The 20,656-nt window shown below is 42.6% G+C and overlaps 1 protein-coding gene across 4 annotated transcripts in view; it reads right to left on the reverse strand.

Moving 5' to 3' along the window:
- The window catches only part of MICAL3 (microtubule associated monooxygenase, calponin and LIM domain containing 3), a 181,965-nt gene that overhangs the window by 69,890 nt on the left and 91,419 nt on the right, over nucleotides 1-20,656 (reverse strand). For 3 of the 4 annotated variants that reach the window (XM_079774887.1, XM_079774882.1, XM_079774883.1), the window contains one exon: nucleotides 5,436-5,631. In XM_079774887.1, the coding sequence (XP_079631013.1) occupies nucleotides 5,436-5,631 (196 nt within the window). Of the gene's footprint in view, nucleotides 1-5,435; nucleotides 5,632-6,778; nucleotides 6,830-20,656 lie in introns of all 4 variants that reach the window. The other variant, XM_079774881.1, reaches the window with a different exon arrangement.

The following is a 20,656-nucleotide window of genomic DNA, read 5'->3' on the forward strand; positions in this document are numbered from 1 at the left end:
TGGCAAGCTCTCAGGCCATTTCCGAGAGGTCTTTGTTATATGCATCTGGAAACAGACAGACAAGCCAGCCTTCCCACTCTCGCGAAGGACAGATGCTGCCAAGTGTTCCTTTCCTGGCAGTCATTTCCATAGGATCTTGGAATAATTTTCTGGGTTTGATCAGGTTCCATATATCACGCAAGATTTCCAGTGTAAATTCAGTACCTCAAGGCTTATTTTACGTATTTGCCTGCTCCCAGTGTCTGAATTTCTGAATCTGGCCTTTGAAGAGGCTGGAATCTGTAGGACACCCCTACCCTCCTTAGACTACAACCTGGAAACTTTAAGTAGGGAGAATCACTATATGAGAGCAAAGCATAATCATGACAACCAACTCCTCTGTCCTTTAGAAAGGACAGGCAACCTCCTAGGACTCAGCCTCCTAGGAGAGATGAGGGCCAGAAAAGCCAGTCATTAAGATCAGCTCTCTGTCATTTGTAACAATATATTGTTCCATGTAACTACTTGATTTAGGTTGGATTCCCCTGGGTCACCACACAGCCAAGATGGGCAAGGAATATAAGGGACCACACCATAGAAATCCAGGGCAGGATCCGCCTAAGTTCTCAGGTGTCAGAGATGGTACCTCTGAAGCTTCTTGGTACAGTGTCCATGAGAAGGAGCTGCCCCTTTCAGTAGACTAATATCTAGCAAAAATCCTCCATGCTACAATTTACACCCACTCACTCATCTCAAAGCACCTTCCCTGAAACGGCTCTCAGGTGTGTTTTCCTCTCTTTGAGGCCATGATGGGGTCGGGTGGGAGGAAGCACAACAGCTGGGTACATGGACTAGGTTCTAACAAGATGAGGATTACTCCACAGAGGTTCCGCTAGTCTAGGAGGCCAGATCTCAAGACAATAATAACAGTGATAGCCAGTACTCATTGTGCCCTGGTGACCTACTCAGGTACTACACACAAATTAGCTCACAGAACTACGTGATAACTCTAAGACATGGCTACTATAATTATCCCCATTTTCATAAATGCAGAAACTGACATGTAAAGATGCTGGATCATTTGTGTAAGAAATCAGGGTTCCCCTCAGCGACCACACCATATCATGCTATGCCCTCTTGAGTGGTTCTCCAAGAACCCAAGAGTTTTTCAGCCACTAGCAACTGTCAGGGTAGCAAACCAGGAGGAGGAGCAGCAGCAAGTCCTGGCTGCTTGGGTCAAACCCCAGAAGGTGGAGACCAGGGATTTGGGCAGGCGCTGTTACGAATAAACCAGGCTATTGTATGGGATTCCACTTGAAGTTCCTGGATGTTTTCAAGGGAAAATGGGGAATCATGGCTTTCACTTTTAAATTAATGTACTTATAATCAGTGAATCTCTGTGCAATCTTCTGTCCTGCTTGGCCACTCTTAGATCCCGCCCACTCTGACAACCATGTAAACACTCCCCAGCTGAGCAGACTACTGGGGGTGAACATCATCCAGCAATCTTTTATACGGTGGAAATTTAATGCACGCTAAAACTGGCATGTGCTCAGTAATGATTCACATTACTGCTTCTGCTGGAGGAGGCGTGTGGCAGGAAAGAGAAGAGCAGTCAAGAATTTCCACATATTTAAGGTCAGCCCTGAAGGAGAGGCTTTTCCTGGCGGTGTTTCTCTGATGGAGGGCAAGGCCCTCTGTGCTGGCCTGTCATAGAATTCGGGGGCACCAGACGGGACAACCTTGGCTGTCCATTGGGAGCTGTCAGCTCCAGCTCTTACTGACTTGTTCTTCAGAGCCAGGAATGTGTAAACACGAAAGACTTCAGAGAGGGCACTGCACGAGTCATCTTCATTGCCTGAAGCAGTCTTCCAGATAAGCAATCAGGGAGAAACAATCCAAAAACCATAAAGCCAGTTTTCTCGGGTCTGGGCACTTGGTCTCTTCCAAAGAAAATAAAAGTACTATTTCTAGGGTCTCCTTGGGAAGATGCTCCCCCTCCCCCACTCCAAAAAAAGGGTCATAAGCTGGTCAGGCCTGAGCTATAGTCTCCAATTGTGTGAACTGACTCACAAAGCCCATGGTAAGAAGTACCCAATGTCTGTTAAAAACAGATATTCCTGGCCTCCATCCCAAATCCACTATATCTGATACTCCAGGGGAGGGGCAGGAATCATCTTTTTACTAAGTGTCCCATGTGGCGTTTTCATCAGGAAAATTTTGAGTGATGGACCTCAAAGTGGGGTTTCTAGACCACAGCATCACTGGAATCTTTTAGAAATAGGTATCTTGGGTTCTGCCCATACTGACTGGATCAGGAACTGCCCAGTAATGTGTGCTTTAATAAGTCCTTGTGGCAATTCTGATGTAGGCAATTTTTGATGAGCACTTCCCTATGGCAAGTGGTTTTGAGCCAAACCCAATTTCTGGCAGGTAAACTACTTAAGGAAATGAATGGAAGAAGCCCAGCCCGTCCCTCCTGGGGAGGAGCACCTATATTGTGTGTGGAGATAAGGAGAGCAGTAATAGTAACTGTTGCCAGTGAGACACTGTCAGTTGCTTTATTTGATTTAATCCTCATAACAAACCCATGCAGTGCAGTGTGCTTTGTAGTTGAGGAAACTGAGGCACGAAAGACAAAGTAACTTGCCTACAACTAGTAGAGCTAGGATTAAGTTCTGATTTGACTACAAAGTCATGTTCTGAAACATCGTACTGCACTGGCCTCCCATAGTAGACACCTAAAGTTCTTTAAACTTGTCAAAAGTGAGTTTCTGGCCCTGACCAGTGTGTTTAGTGGTTAGTGTTGGCCCCGTGCACCAAAGGGTTGTGGGTTCGATTCCCAGTCAAGGGCACGTACCTGGGTTGCAGGTTTGATCCTCAGCCCTGGTTGGGGTGTATGCGGGAGGCAACCAATTGATGTGTCTCTTTCACATGGATGTTTCTCTCTCTCTCTCTCTCTCTCTCTCTCTCTCTCTCTCTCTCTCTCCCTCCCTCCCTCCCTCCTTCCTCCCAGTCTCTTTAAAAAAAAAATCAATGGAAAAAAATATTCTCAGGTAAGGATTAACAACAACAAAAAAGTGAGTTTCTGGATTGGACTGCTTAATTCCTTAAAACTCTGTCATTTCTCATTTTTAAGACCAACACCTCATAAAGGAAGGACTGAGGGCTGAAAACGCACCTGACTGCTTGGTGCTACAGGGAAAATGGAAAAAACATGTGCCACTGCCTGGCATGCACTCCCTGTACCTCAGCTTCCCTGTGGGAAACAAGGCCAAGTCTCCCGCTCCTTCCTCAGAGCATTTCCCCTTTAAGAGACCATGTTTTATTCTGTATGCAGCTAATGCTAGTTGTTTCTTTCATTTTTTTAAAACTCAAATTTAAGTAAGATAAAGGCATTTATTGTACTGTTTGATGCTAACTGATATCATATTCTTCTATTCTACCCATCCAATCACACCCTGCTGTAGAGGCATGACTTAGCCTTCCTGGAATTTCCTGTTTATAAATGACAGCAGAGAACAAGTTATTCCTGTAGGAAAGTGATCTGGCCCATACCTGAGGCCATGCCACCAGCTCTGCTTTGACTGTGAGCGAGGACTCTTCTCATGGATGCAGCAGGGAGTGGTATGTCTCTATGGGCAGGGATGCATGACAACAACATGCATGTAGTGATGGCTGCGGAAATGCAGGTACCAAAGGGGAGGCTGCCCCAGAATGCATGGGAGAGCTATTGGTGAGGCCAGCCCCAAAGGCAGTCCACCCACAGCATGTCTGGCACCAGGGACAAGGTGCTGGAGTGCAGCTGAAAAGAGCTATGCCAGCAAACAGCTTAGTAAAAACATTTGTTGATCTTGGAAAAAAAAAAAAAAGCTGTTTTCTTTATCCCCACATGTTCCCTTTCTCATGGCTACAAAGAAGTGTGTGTCCATCAGTCTGGGGTCGCGGGAAGTGGTCCCACTTGGCAGCTCTGCAGGAGAGTCTGGCCAATACCAATATTATTCCATCTTTTACAGAAATGTTATCTTGATTGCATTCTTTTTTTTATGCTCGTTTCTCTTTTATATGTTTTATATTTGTTTCTCTAGCTCCTTGATAATCTTCTATTAAGCACTTTGAATCCTTCTGTACTGACACTGGCAGGCCTGGGCAGGTATTGAGAATAAAGCCCTTGGGTAAAGACAGCAAACACAGGGGTGTGGTAGGGGTTGGAGCATGCATGTTCACCAAAGGCATCACTCAGTTAAACATAATTCAAACACTGGGACTGGCCAAGAATGAAACCACTGGCTGCTGTGTGTGGCTCCTGGGACACACATATCCTGCTCCTCTCTTTAGGTATAGGGGAAAGAATAAAGCCCAGAGAGGTGAGGCAGCTTTCCCAAAATAGCACAGCGAGATGGTGGCTAAGTTATAACAGAAGCCAGATATTCCACCCCTGGTGCTCCTCCCATGGAACCACCAGCTCCCAACAGCACACTGCTTCAGGTCTACTGTTGTTCCTGTGTGGAATTCTTTTCCCTCCACTGTATTTGTAAACAATAACCGGAGGGAAGCACCTGTGTCTGTCACTATTTTTTCTGTTACCTTTTCAATGAATAGCAAAACGTAAGGTGATAGGTGTTCAATAAATACTTACTGAATCTCTGAATTAAGTCATATGGATTGTGATCTTTACTGGCTAACAAGCTGAAGAGATAAGGACCTAAATGGAAGAGGGGAGGAGGAATCAATAGGCAGTAGGGAAACCAGGAAGAACCTTGGACCCAGAAAACATGAGTTTGAATCTTAGTCAATCCTTAATCCTTATCTCAGTCACCATTACTACTTTAGCTGTATATGACAAGATATATGTTCTTGTCTACTTTACAGGATTCCTGAGAGGATGACCAAGTGAGGTGATGGAGACAGAAGTCCCTTGTAAATGGTCCAGCATTATGCAAAGTAATCAAGACAGTGCTTACATGTGCCTGAGCACTGGCAGGCCCTGAACAGATATTGTGGGTTCAGCTCCAGGTGACTGAATTAAAGCCAGTATCACAACAAAGTGAGCCATAATCTTTGTGCTGGTGGAGGGCCTTGTCTTCAATTTGTAAAAAAATGCAACATCTGTGAAGCACAATAAAGCAAAGTGTAGTAAACGAGGTGTGCTTATACCGTTTTAAACACTTTATATACATATTTAAACCTCACACCAATTCTGTGAGGAAGGTGCTAGGATGGCCCTTGTTTCACAGATGAGAAAACAGAAGCATACAGAGGTGACATAACTTGCCTAGTGTCACACAGCTGGTGGGTGGCACAGACAAGGTTCAAACCCAGGCAGTCTGGTTCAGATCCCATGCTGTTGGCAGGTGCTATGCTGCTTTCCCCAAGTAGGGGAAGAGGCTGCTGGGAAAGCTACAGGTACACGCAACACACAGGAAAACCAGGCCTCAGCTCCCGCACAGGCTGACCTGCTGGCCACGTCCTCCTCCAGGCCCTTGTCCAGCGCGCCGGTCAGGTTGTGCTCGGCCTGTGTCTCCTCAGGCACCTCCTGCAGCTCCTCTGCCGGCTCTACAGACAGGCGGTAGTTCTCTAGCTCAATCCTCTCAGGGGTGCCCCTCAGTCTCTTGGCAATGCTGGGCTCCTCCAGGCCATCCACACCTGAACCTGCAAGACGAGCAAAGACAGGAAAGTTCTATGACAAACGACAGGAACTGAATCCATGCTGTGTGGACGATGGGGGTGAAGGGAGGGAGAAGGCACTGATGGAAGGGCTATCTAAGCACCCAAGGCAGCCGCTGCTCATTTCAGTGAAAGGAGGGACAGCGCCCCTCCCCCCATGCAGGTCAGGGAGCCAGAGGAGTCAACAAGGTCACGGATTTGATGGAGGCCAGGCGAGGACCCTGGTCTGAGAGTGGCAAAACTTCAATAAATATGCGAAGTAACAAGATTGCACTTCAGGGGAGGGCCACTGGCTCTCCTGTATCACCTTGGGGTGGTAGTGATGGAAACTTGAGATGAACCTCGAAGAAGCTCTAAAGCACCTTTCACTGAAAAAGGTGAGTCCTTCCCGTGGCCCCGCCCTTGATGTAGGATCTAATCAAGGTTCCTGCACTACATCTGGCTGGTTCACTGAGGCGGCCAGGCTGCTTGTTTTGCTAAACATCTCCCACTGTGGATCTGTCTGTCTCCCCATGATTAGATTCACAGTGAACACTTAACAAGAATACCATGTAGGTGATGCTGTGGCCCTCTCACTGCACCTGGTCAGGACAGATACAGTCAGGCTGCCTCTCTCCTGGTGACACTGGCTCAACTGCTTGGTTAAGGTGGTGCCCACTCATTTCTGTGTTGTAAAGAGATACGTTCCCCTTTGCAATTGGTAAGTAATCTGTGCGGTGACATGTAGAAACATGGAACGATCCTGCTCCCATCATCCTTTCATCCACTGGCGTTAGTATCCATTGGTGATCTTTGCCTGGTGATTTTAAATATTCTAACATTCCTTCTCCACTAGCATTCTTTTGTAAAGAACTTTTCCCATTTCTTTTTATTTTTTTGAGTACCACTATGGACTCACACCTGAATTCTTAAATGTTGTATCTATTATCGCCACTTAGTTTCTGTCAATCCAGAACAGTTTCTATCTCCCTTACACCATCACTAGTTTTTGATGCACCTCATTAACCCAAATTTAAAAAAATTCTTTATTATTTTTTAAATCCTCACCTGAAGGTATTTTTCCATTGATTTTTTAGAGAGAGGAAAAGACAGAGAGAAATATCAATGTGAGAGAAATACATCATTTGATTACCTTCTGCATGCGCCCTGATCAGGGCCTGGCTGGGCTGGGGCTGGGAGGAGCCTGCAAAAGAGGTATGTTCCCTTGACCAGAATCGAAACCAGGACCCTTTGGTCCACAGGCTCATCCACTGAGCCACACCGGCTAGGGCAAAAATGATTTATTCTTTAATTTGCTCACTATAATATGATGTAGCACATAGATTTAGGGTCAGACAAATCCAGGCTAGACACCTGACTCCACCAGTGACAGGCTGGAGGACCTTAAGAAAATTATGTAACAACTAAGAACACATTTCCTGATGTATAATAAGGATGGTGTCATCTCCCAGGATTATTATGAACATGGAATGAAATTATATACATATAAACATGTATGTGTGCCCCATACATGTTATCTTCCTCTTCTACTTAAGCTTAATAACATGGGCAGTATTCAGCAAATATGAGTTAAGTGATGGATCCAATGTCCTACTGGACATTTTCACCACCGATTTGTATAAATTCTTATGTAGGTATGTTGTATTCATTGGTTCTGGACTGCAAACAGTTAGTTGACAAAGAAAGATGGGAAGAGAGTTCTGGGCAGAGGCAGCAGTATCAGATAAGGTATGGCAACAGAGAAAGGCAGTTTGGCATTATTAGACCTTCAATGGCAGTGAATCTGAAGCGGGAGAGAAGACACAGAAATGGAGGTGGGAGCAGGTGATGAATGGCTTTGCATCCTGAACAGGGGCAAGTCCCTGACTTCTAAGACATTCTGAGCTCGAAAAGATAATACTGGATTTTGGCAGGCAACAACATTGTCAGGTGATAGGTGTCAGGCAAAACCTAGAACCTCTGTACTGAAGGACTAAAAGAAAGGGGTGGAATAGTGATTTAGTAATTTCTGTGACATGACAAGCTGTGGAGAACATGTTCTGGAAACCTGGCACATAGTGTACAATGTGCCAAATCTCTTTTGTAATATCATTAGAAAGAACTTTTTATAAACCCAGGTAGTCACAGAATAAAGTCTTTGTGCATCTGCAGAATTACCAGGGTCTTCCACCAAACAGCATCTTTCACATTTACTAGAGAATCTTTACTGAAAAGCAAGACACAGGGCATGTTCATTTATAAATTTAGGTAGAATGCACAACAATAGGGTCTGGGCACCAATCCTTGGGTTTGCTTGTGCCTGTGCACATGCCTACTGTCCTAGTCTTTGCATCCTTAGAAGTAGGTAACAGTAAAAAAGAGGTAGGAAACAGCAGGTGGATGCCACCTTGACATTCTGCCCTGCCAGGCCCCAGCCAACACAGGCACTGTCTATGCTGCCTCATAGCATTTCCAAATACTGGTCTTCTTGTCCTCTTTCTCATCAAAACCCAATATGACAAAGATGAGAAGGATAGGATTCCCTGACTCTAAAACCATTGGAGTTTTTCCTTCCTATCGTGTATTTTTGACAACTGTCCTTAAATAGAAAGCAGATGAGAAAGGGAAATAAATGTGAAGTACTACACAAGCATAAAATTTTGGGGAACTCCATAAATATGAAAGAAAACCCAGTATTTCTTTTGGGTGGGAGAAGAAAAATAAAATAAGAACTTTCACGTCAGAGGAAACAAACAACTAACCTCATTAATTCATAGTAAGCAATTTCGAGGTAAAGTGATCAAGCACATTCAGGTAGAAAAACACTCAAGAACTGATGTCTGTTTTAGTGGGTGATGCATATTGTTTGCTAGGTATTTTACTAGAACCTTGGGAAACAAAGCAGAAAAAACACTTTTTACTCTTAAAGAGCTATAGGCTAGTCACTGGAGAGACAGTCCTGTACAGGAATCATTTCAGTCTGATGCAGCTATCAAGTATTATGACTTATGGAAGCATGTGGCAAGATGGGAATACATAAAATGGCAGTTTAGTCCACCCAGGGTATTCAAGGAAATGGTACTGGAGGAATATGGAGTTAGCCTGGCCAGCATAAAAAAGCTCTGTGAGCCCTAGCTGGTTTGGCTGAGTAGATAGAGCAAGCATGTCCAACTCACAGCCCGCATGCAGCCCACAATGAATATTTTTGTGGCCCAGCCCATATAATGGTATGTAAGAAAAGTTTTAATAAAAATTTCGTCACTTAATTTTTACAATATCCTGTTATACATAATTATTAATAACAAACTACAACATTTTCTAACGACTGATTACTATAATCGTGTTGCATTCATTTCCCTTACATGCCTATGCGCAGGCACACCATTTCTCTCCACTAATACTAGCAGTGAATTATTTTTATTTTATTTTATTTTTTTTTACTATTTTTTTTATTGAGGTATTATATGTGTACATATCTTACCATTGCCCCCCCAACCCCACACCCATACATGCCCTCACCCCCCCAGCAGTGAATATTTTAGAAGCCGATGGCCACGTCATTAGTCTTGGACTGACTTGTTTGGTGTGCGCAACAGGAAATATTTCGCTTTCGGAGGACAAGAAAAATAGGTTTATTTGCATTACGCTTACTAATTTGTGCAGTTACTCAGTATCTGGTATGTTAAACAATATTTTTATTAAAATGTTCTATTATTTTGTTAATGATTACTCATTTATTTCAGCCCTTTGGAAATAAACCTATGTTTCTATGAAAATTGAAGCTTTTGTTTTTCTGTGGTCCACAAACACCTAAACATTGTTTATTTGGCCTGTGTTAGACTTTGAGTTTGGCATGCTTGGGATAGAGTGTTGGCCTGCGGACTGAAGGGTCCTGGGTTCAGTTCTGGCCGGGGGCACATGCCCGGGTTGTGGGCTCGATGATTCTCTCTCATCATTGATGTTTCTATCTCTCTCTCCCTTCCTCTTTGAAATCAATAAAAACATATATATATAAAGCTCTGTGAGGTAGGTAACAGTTTGCAAATGAAACAACTGAAGTTCAGAGATGAAATAAGCTGCCCAAGGTGGCAGAGCTAGTGAACAGTGGGGCCAAGATCTGAGTCCGAGGAGGGCAGCATTATTTTAGAAGACTACCACAGTGTCCCTTGACTTAGGATATGAATGATGTGTTTTCATAAAGGGTCCTATTCTTATCCCCTACAGGAGTCTTCACCATAATCTCCTCCCCCTTATATTGCAATTTTCAAGATGAAGGACAGAGAACTTCATGAGAGCATCTTACAACAAAGAATCTGGCATTTGGAATCACATGCTGTCCTACTCCCAGTGTTATTTCTCTGGAGTTTCTACAAGTTCTGAGGACTTATGAATCATCAAGCAACAGAACTTGGCAGCCAAAGGCCAGAGTCTGGGATTTGAGGAGGGAAAATGTCGATTTATTCTGGGATTGGCTATAATATTCAAAAAAGCAATCAGAGGCACTCAGAACTATTCAGATTATTCACATATCAGTACCACAAAGAAAGGAAGCTTTGGGCCATGAAAACAGTAAGAAGTGTTCCATCAGAGATTTTGGAAAAATTGAGGTGGAAGACATAGAGTCAGCTCACTGGTCTAGTCCTACCAGGCCCTGGGTTTAACGATGCAGAACTAATCTTGCCCAGAGCTTGCTGCAACAAGGAAAAGCATTGTAAGATGTTCCTTGGGGCCAGGTCCCCGTGGAGGCTCAGTTTTTCCAAGAAAGGTAGCACTCAGAGGATATTCAGCAAATATATGAAACTCACCAACTGCCAAAATATGCTTAAAACCTCAAAATGGAAAATTAAAGAAATTAACAAAATGAGCATCCTTGGTTATTTTTCCTGAGCAAGACCAGATGGTCACAACAAACACCAAACCACCCGTCCCTCAAGGTCCCCCTTCTCTTATCAACTAATGGAAGAGCCTAGGAGAGCAAAGGGGAAACACTGACAGATGTACGTTTGGCAAGCCAAAGTTTAACCAGTGGAGCCAGGGAGTTGGCCCCTCCACTTCACATACTAGTGCAGCAACAACCACACAGTGACTTTCCAGCTAAAAGTGAGACGAAAGATTTGGAATGATTCCTAAGGCTGGTTCTTCACTAAGTAAGGGAAGGCAGATCTCAGGTCACTGGAGGCCAAGGCCAGCTTCACACATACCACAAGGAAATAGCTCCTGGGATCTGGGTAGCATCCTAAATAGGAAAAAAGCTCTGGGCCTGGCCTAAAGGTTCTGTTTGGGAACAGTTGCTGCCTGCATGACAACTACATTACCCTGAAGGAAATATTTTCCTATCAGGACAACATGCTCTCAGCTGATGTGCAAAGAGTTGCCAAAAGCCTTCATTTGTACCTGTCTGATTCCCGGAGAGACATGAGGGTATAGATGAGACTCGCGTCCTCAGCAGGCAGCTTTTCTCCCCCTGCCCTCCTACAGTAGTAACAAAGCCCCAGGACCAGGGAGTGAACTGCTGAGGACACTGTAGGACTTTGGGCAACTGTGAATGGTACCAATTAAGAGATGGGGACAACTGAAGGCGTTTTCTCACCATGCCCCTATTAATTTCTGGCCCGTTTTTTTTTTTTCCATTTTACTTTCCTTCTTTATAAGCTTGGGAAAGCTTCAATGAAATCTAAAAGTTTGACAAGGACCTAGGGAAGGGCACAGTGAACCGAGACTGATTTTCATCACATTCCCCATATCTATAAATAGGATGAATGCTAGGTTGAATTTATTCAACCATTCATTCGATGAATTTATTCAATGGTTGAATTTATTCAACTATTCATTCGACAAATACTTATTTGCATACCTGCTTCTAGCCAGGCACTGTGCTAGGTGTTCTGGCATGCCAGTGAGTAAAACAGACTACCCCTCTGCCCTTGGGAAGCTTGCATTCTCATGGAATACGGTTACTACCTACCTGCCAGGATAGACAAATCGCCCAGGGTGTCAAAAGGTGTGAACTGTGGCCATGTTTTAAGAAGAAACATGGAGAAAAGCATGCCTGCCATTTTAGAATAGAGATTCTCCCTTACAGTTGCTCTCTTGCTTCTGTTTCTTATCAAAAGTTACTTGAGAGAGCGAGGTAAGCGTCATGGCGGTGCGAGAGGACCTCCAGGTCTCTCCCCTTGAAGTTACAAGTTGGACATCTGTAATTAATAAAGGACTCCTCCCTGCTCAACACACAAATACATCTGAAGAATATGGGCACTGAGACATCTGAAGGTGTGCATATGAAAGTGAGCAGGGGAGATGGGATGGAGGAAAGACAGAGATGGGAACCACAGACGCAGTTCAGAGCTTGCTGTGCCCCCAGCAGATGTGATCAGCAATGAAGGGTCAGGGTGCAGCTCCCACAGGGCAAATTGGAGAGGCAGAGACGACAATGAGGACTTGGTGGCTGGCACACATGGAGGCTGAGCCCAGTGTCAGGGCGGAGAAGCAGTGCTAAGGGTGGCAGCATTCCATATGTCCCCAGCATTGCTCAGAGAAATCCATAGTCTTGGGAATCACCCCCCCCCCCCCGCCCACTTCCTGTGGCCCGCCTGGCATTAAAATCCTTACTTGGTGAAAGGGCAGAAACATCTTTCCAGCCTAAGTGGTCTGTTCTCATTGTGGTTAAACCCACTGGAAAAAAACAGCCACAGACGCATGAACTCCCTTCCCAGTGCCTACCCCTTTCATACCCATGACAGTGGAGCCTGGTAGAGGCTGCTGGGTCGTCTCAGACAGAGCAGCTCTGCTAGCAGCTTCTGGCTATAGGAAACAGGTGCGGGGAACACACAGGCCAGGAGACCCATCGCCTGTCACATGCCACCATGGGCATGGTGCCCTGAGACTGAAGTGACTGGCTCATAGAGGATGTTCACCTCCTTGGGGAATATGAGGTGTTGTCCATGGCCAAGGTGACACCACCCCACAGAGATCCCAGAAGCCCCAGTAGTGTAGGTAAGGGAAAATAAAACCGAGCACTTTAGCACCAACTACTGGAAAACAAAAGAAATACCCCTATTTATCAACCTGCTAACAGTGAAGTCCAATACAGCCAGTCCTCGGGTTACGTTGGACTCAACTTACATCATCATCTCCCATTTACAGTATTATAAAAAAAAAAAAGTTCCGTCATTTTGACATATGTACATGTGTGCTTTCTGTTTTTTATTATTTATTTACCACAAGTAAAGGTCAGGAATTGTTATCTTTTAATTTTTTTTTTTTTTTTTTACTGTTTCACTTCATTATTGCTGTGTATGTGCTCCATGTGAGTGACGTAGGTGCTTATGTAGGTGGGTTCCGACTTACGGCAAAAATTGAGTTACATCATGCCGTAGGAATGGATCTCCGACGTAACCCGAGGACTGCCTGTACTTACAAAAAAAAAAAAAAAAAAGATTGCATCCCCATAACTGCCCTGGCAGAGAAATAATCCACCAAACACAATGAATAATAAGGTAACAGGGAGTTCAGATAGAAAATAAAAAACCTCCAGAAAATAAACTTAAATACATGGAAGACTGTAATTTAAATGATAGAGAATTCAAGATTGCAGTTCTAAAAAAACCTCAAGATATAAAACTTAGAAAAGCAATTCAACAAGCTCAGGAATAAGGAGTAAAATAAAGGAATGAAAGGAGTAATTCATCAGAGACATTGAAACTATAAAAAAAGAACCAAATAGAAATTCTGGAGCTGAAAAACTCAATAGATGAAGAATAAACTAGCAATCTTAGGAAATAGAGCAAACCAGATAGACAAAAGATTTAGTGATATGGAAGATAGAAATCTAGAAATGGCTCAAATAGAAGAGAGAGAATTGAGAGTAAAAAAACAAAACAACAAACAAACAACCAAACAAACAAAAAACAACACACACACAAAAGAGAAGAAAGGGAAAGGGAACAGAGAGCATATTCATATAATCCTTACAAGAATTTCCCAAACCTGTGGAAAGAACTGGACCTTCAAATCCAAGAAGCTAACAGAACACCTCATTATCTCAATCCAAAAAGGCTTTCGTCGAGGCATATTATATTAACCCTTTGCACTCGCTTGCTTTTTTCTCGATTCCTTTATTCTACTCGGGATTTAATTTTTTAAATACCCCAGATTTTACAAAGCGCGGCAGTAGAATAAAAAACTGGAGTTTCTTTTCATACAAACTTATTTATTTGGATTTTTTAATATTTCAAATTATTGATACATTCAAAGAGTATAAAAAGAGCTGCTACCGATGCTAACCATGTCGAGTCACAATCGACATCCGAGTGCAAAAGGTTAAAGCTGTTCAAAATTAATGATAAACAAAGAATTCTCAAGACAGCCAGGGAAAAGGAGACAGTAACTTATAAAGGAAACCCTATTAGACTGTCATCAAAATTTTCAACAGAAACCCTATAAATGAGGAGAAAGTGAAGTCAAATATTCAACTTATTGAAAGAAAAATCACCAGCCAAGAATAATATATCCAGAAAATTTATCCTTTACATGTGAAGGATAAATAAAGGCTTTTCCAGACAAATAAAAGCTGAGGCAATTTACCACTACAAGTCCTGCATTACAAAAAATGCTGAAAAGTGCTCTTCTACCTAAAACCAAAAGACAAAAGGAGACAAGATTTGAGTAAGATGACTAAAAGACAGAAGCAGGAAATTGCAACTCTTGTCCAGACTAAGGTATTAAATACTTAAATATAACAAAAATATTAAAGGAAATAAAAGCATTTTAAAAAAGAAAAAACTATTGCAATTTGGAAATGAATGCACAGCATAGAAAAAAGGATGATTTGTGATAACAAAAACATAAAAGAGGAGGAAAGGAAGGATTGAACTTGCACAAGTGAGTGGAGATAAGATACATTCAGAAGAAAAAGCACTACTGTACTTACTAAACTTTTTTATTTTTTTGCACAAATGTAATGGTACTCACACACAAAAAAATCTAGAACTGAGGGAAAACATCATAGAAAACCTCCAAACTAAAATAACAAACAGAAACACAAGGGAAAAGAAACAATGAAGACACAGAGCTACCAGAAAACAAAAGTTGAAATGACTATAGAAAATCCTCTTATATTAATGATTACCCCGAATGTAAATGGACTGAACTCGCCAATCAAAAGGCAAAGTAGCAGAAAGGGTTAAAAACAACAAACAAAGCAACTATTTGCTGCCTTCAGGAAACCCATCTCAGTGGCAAAGACAAAGAGGCTCATGGTAAAGGGTGGAAGGTGATACTCCAAGCCAATGACATCCAGAGGAAAGAAGGGGTAGCCATACTTTTATTAAAAAGAATAGATGTAAAGATAAAAAAGGTAATAAGCGACGAAGAGGGATACTTTATTGTAGAGAGCGCCTGGGAGAGCACCTGAGCAAAGATCGTCAGCTGAATCCGGTGGCGTAGGCAGAGCCACGTCCTGGAAACACACCTCACCAAAGGCAGAAATGTTGTCAGTCCTGACCTTTAGCTCAGGCGCTAGGGGGTGGGTGCCATTATCTAGGTTCAGCCAGGCACCCAGGGGGGTAGATGCAATTATCTGGGTCCAGTCAGACCTGACAATTATGAGAAGCCACAAGAATGAAGAATGCAGCCTGATCTTTAAGCATGATTTAACATAATTTCCTTTGTTTTAAACTCTAGTAAAACGTGCTGGTATCATGCTGTATATAATAAACACGCTGCACTAGCTCTGGGTCACTGTCTCTCCATCCGAGAACAGTGTCCCACCTGGTCCCAGCTTTACTTACTGTCTCTGTGTCTGTCTCTTTTTCTCAATCCCCAGTCACCGCTACTCAGGTCTCGTTCACTCTCTAGCCATGCTGCCTGCAGCTAAAACCCATATTTGGTGCCCAGACAGGGACTTGAGTACAGGGGAACTCTAAGCATTAAGACGGGATGGCTCTGAGGTGCGTGCATAACGAATTCAAGAAGTAATGTAAGAAGCAGATTGATATAGCTGGCTGTAAAACATGGGAAATACAGGGTCTCAGGAGAGAGACCTCTATTCTCAAATGCTTAAGACAATGCTCAAAGCTAGAGGATGCTCTATTAAGCATAGTCAAATTCTTGATTTCTTAAATTTTGTTAATGAAACTTGCCCTTAGTTTCCTGAAGAAGGAACCATTAACTTTCAAACTTGGGAAAAGGTTGGAAAGCAGTTGCATGAAGGTCCAGAAAAAATTCCTATTCCTACATTCATACTATCGTCTCTAATTCATGACTGCCTTGATCTGGCACAATAGAGTTTAAGAATGTCTAAACAGGGTGTGGCTATGGCTTTGCAACATACAGTAGAGGGGTGTGAATCTCTAAAAACACTACCTCCCGCAGAAACCGGTTTGGCTCAGTGGATAGAGCGTCAGCCTGCGGACTGAAGGGTCCCAGGTTCGATTCCGGTCAGGGGCATGTACCTTGGTTGCGGGCACATCCCCAGAAGGGGTTGTGCAAGAGGCAGCTGATCGATGTCTCTCTATCATCGATGTTTCTAACTCTCTATCCCTCTCTCTTCCTCTCTGTAAAAAATCAATAAAATATATTTTAAAAAAATAAATAAAAATAAAAACACTACCTCCACCCTCTGCGCTGCCTCATCCTCTGCCCATCACTCCTGCGACTGCAGTCAAAAGCCCGCCTGATAAAGTTTTACCTCCTAATTATGAGTGGGAGCTAAAGTTTGAGGTGAAGCAGGATTACTCAGATAATGAGAAAGGTTTTGCTCGTAGCAACCCAGCCTTTACGGCTGGATGCAAGCGCTTGGCTGAAAGTGAAAGCAACTCCATATTTCACTTTGCTGGAGGCTCAAGCTACTTGTAGTGGGCTGAACCACGTAGAAGGGATTGAAGGAATTTCCCAGCAGCTGCCAATAATTCTTTCTCTCCCTCTCAGGCCACCAGAAACTCTTAGCTAGTAAGATTTCTATCTGTATGTCTGTAATACAATTTTGGCTTTCTAACTTTTAGGGACTTTATTATTTTTATTATTTTTTTAAAAAAATATTTTTATTGGTTTCAGCGAGGAAGGGAGAAGGAGGGAGGGAGGGAAAGAGAGAAAGAGAAACATCAATGATCAGAGAGAATCATTGATTGACTGCCACCTGCACGCCCCCGACTGGGGATCGAGCCCGCAACCCAGGCATGTGCCCTTGACCGGAATCGAACCCAGGACCCTTCAGTCTACAGGCTGACACTCTATCCACTGAACCAAACCAGCTAGGGCTTAAGGACTTTAATTTGCTCTTCCCCAATTTATGATTTTGCTGTGCTGGGTTAAAATTTTAAGATTAATTTGAAAGTGTAAAATTTGTAAAGGCTGCAACCCAGGGAAGTTTAAACAAAGGGTAGCTAATTCCAAGCCTGCCTGTAATTAACAAACCATTATCTTTCCCACCTGAGGCAAAGCGGGAGGAGAAAAGAAAAAAAAGAAAAAGAGAGGGCGATTTTACTCTGAGAAAACAACAAAAACCACCAAGGTTTCAGTCTCCAGGCCAGGCAGAATGAGAGGCGGTATTTGCTGAACTTGGCAGGGTAGAGAAATTTGCCAAGCCCTGCCCGGCATCACGTCCATTAAACATCCAGTAGGCAGTGTTGGTATTACTGGGATTGGGTAGTCTGGCGCCTGCCTGTGACATCACAAACCCGCACAGGCCAGCCCTGGGGACATGAAGCATGGGAATAGGCGAGCAGTAGGCATGTCCCCCCAGCATTTTCTCTACAATTCAAAGTATTTTCTGTACTTCTGTGGCATTACTAAAATATAAAAATTTAATGGCCAAATTGAAAATAATTAATTCTGTGGTCAAGACCAAATCTTTAATATTAAAACCGGCTTAAGTTTTAATATAATTATAATAAAATAATACTCACATTGAGTTATCCCTGTTACAAAATTGGTCAAGAAAATGCTTTAGAAAATAATTGGCTTTATAATCTCACAGTTGTTAAGATATAATAAATAGATGTAACTAAAATGAAGAATTAGTGATAAAGCTTTTTAGTAATAATTAGAAATATCATACCTAATAAAATGGTAACATGCAAATTACCATCACTCCGCTACGCCCACGATTGGGCCGGCTGGAGGCACGGGGGGCGGGACTCAGGGTGGCCGATTGGCTGGCGGTAGGAGGGGGGGGGGCGGGGACTCGCACCTCCCGCCGGCTTAAACGGCCGGCGCTGCGGAAGACGCTGGTGGCCGATTGCGTGGCTGCCGGCACCAGTTTTCCGCCAGCAGCAGTTTTCCTCTGGCCACCCGCCCTATCGGAGCGCCTCCCGATCGGAGTTCCTCTCGGGGTGGCCGATCGCGCTGGCGGGAGGCGCTCTGATAGGCGGGTGGCCAGAGGAAAACTGCTGCTGGCGGAAAACTGGTGCCGGCAGCCAGGTGAAGGAAAAGTCTATTGCACGAAACTTCGTGCAACGGGCTCCTAGTGTTAATAATAAAAGTCCAGTCACTCAAGAGGAGACTGAGGAAGGGGCCAGTTGCCCTTATCCTGGTAAAAGTAAAGAAGTCACAACAATAACCTCAGATGTTATCTCTCAGGAAAATGTGGCAGTTTAAATCCAAGGCGCTAGTGGCCTGAGAACAGGCTGCTGGACCTGCCCCTCCTCCCCCTGCCTTTTCTCAGCCTCATATGCCCACACATGATTTTCCAAAGTCTTTAGTAACTTAAAGACTTTGGAGCATTGCTGGGTTAAATGATAAACATCTAAATATTTTAAAATAACATAAAAAATGGAAACATTGATTGCTAGACAAGTTTTAATTCACCTGCTCTTAGCTTTTATTACAGAAGGTCTCTAGTACTTTGTTGAATGTATATTTTCTAGAAAGTAAAAGTGCATATAAAGTGTGTTGATAAATGTCAATCTAGGAAATGTTGGTTGTTTACTTTTTGGTTATCATTGAAAAAATTAAGATTTAAAGAAAAAAGAAAGAAAAGGTCGGTACAAGTTGCTGAAGGTATGACAGAAAGAAAGAGTATTAGAGTAGAAATACTTAATGGAAGGTCTTAGGCATGGTTATGCATTTTGAAGGGAAAAGAAGGTGGTTTCTAAAGATGGTTATCTGTGAAAGTTGTAAAAATGTTTCTGAAAGTTGTAAGAATGTCTGTGGAAGTTATAGGAAGTTTGTAGAAAGAAATGTTAAAAGGAAATTGATTAAATAGCGTAGGCCACATATGCCCTGCATCATCAAAGTACCTCTGCCTTATGCAAGGAATTCCATATTTCCCAAGAGCAGGCTTGCCAAGTCGTTAAGCAATGCCCCCAGTGTGTTATTCACCTCCCTGTGCTAGCATTAGGAATAAATCCCTGAGAACTTAAACCTAACCAAATCTGACAGATGAATGTCACTCATGTACCTGAATTTGGCAGATTTCGGTGGATCCATGTCTCCGTGGACACATACTCACACTTCATTTTGGGTACTCCCCAAACAGGGGAAAGTGCAAAGCATGTAATTAATCACTGCAAGATGTAGAAACTAAAACTTATAAGTATTTTCCTCGAGTAACAAAGTATTTTGAGAAGGCCAGTGCAGCTGTACAAAATGAAATGGAACTCTTGCATATGAAGTACCAGCATGTTTTAGACTCGTTACTTGACCAGTTTAGTGATAGATTTAGTCAATTTTAGAAGTCTAGAACAGACCATGAAAATAATTAAGTATCCTGATGTAGTAGTCTACAGTAGTTTGGAATTAAATGGTTTCCAATGGATGCAAATTGATGATTTGGAGATGCAACTTGCAGAATTTCAAGACAGTATCTGGGCTCAGGTGTTTGTCAACTTGAGGTCAAAGCTTGAGAATCTGGAAAGGTGCCGCTGGGAGAATCAAGAGGAGTGCCACTACGAACAGGAAATTTGGAGTGCCTGAACCGACTACCAGACACTTTTAGCACCCTGAAAAATGTAGCAATGGCTTTACTCACAATTTTTCCCTCTACATACTTTTGTGAGGCCTTATTCTCAGTGTTAAATAATATCAAAACCAACAAAAGAAACAGATTGACAGATGAAGTTAGTAGCGCTTGCTTGGGCCTGAAGTGTACAAAATACCAACCTTCAATTGAAGATTTAGCCAATGAAATTCAGCAACAAAAAAGTCACTAATAGGCAGGTTAAAGAATTCCCCCTCCCCCTCACTTATCTTAGTTCACGGCACCCCACAAAAGGTAAATAATATCAAGACCAACAAAAGAAACTGACTGACGATGAACAAAGAAGTCACTAAGCAGGTAAGTTAAATATTTAGTTTTTGGTTTATTAAATACAATTATATATAACAATTATACATTTATGTTATTTAAACTATAAATATCGCGAAATGATGTTTTTTTCCTCAAAGTGACACACTACCTGAGTTATGCTCAGTATTTTGGCGAAGTTTGACACACCAAGCTCAAAAGGTTGCCCATCACTGCTCTAACCTAAGGTGACCAGACGTCCCGCTTTTGGTGGGACAGTCCGATTTTTAACAATTTGTCCCGCGTCCCGCAGCGTTTTTAAAAAGTCCCAATTTTTGGAAAGAATGCACGACAAGCTAGGGAACGGCGGGAGAACGGGAAGGGACTATATGGTTTTCAGTAGCCATGTGGCTATTTAGCCAGGATATGAGTTTTATATTATTTTTGTTAATTTTATAATGTTAAACTTTAATAATAAATAATTGTTGAGAACTGATTATTGAGAACTGCTTATCAAAGTTCGCATTGTTGATCAGTTGTTAGAATTCGACCACCATTGTTTGGACTTAATGAACAATGGCATTTTTGGGGATTGGCAACGACGAAAACATTTGTAACTGTCTCTCAGACGATACACATCGTACTGCGTGCTAGTAAGCTAGTTAAACAAGTGATGTCATTACAAATCAGCTATTCAGATAATTTAGGTAAGTAATTTATTTATTTATTTCATAAATACATAAATTTTCTTGAATTTAGCAGACAGTACTCGTATTATTTATATTTTATAGTGGCGGCAAAAAGTCTAGC

The sequence above is a fragment of the Cnephaeus nilssonii genome (genome assembly GCF_951640355.1).
Source record: "Cnephaeus nilssonii genome assembly, chromosome: 6".
NCBI classification, from domain to species: Eukaryota; Metazoa; Chordata; class Mammalia; order Chiroptera; family Vespertilionidae; genus Cnephaeus; species Cnephaeus nilssonii.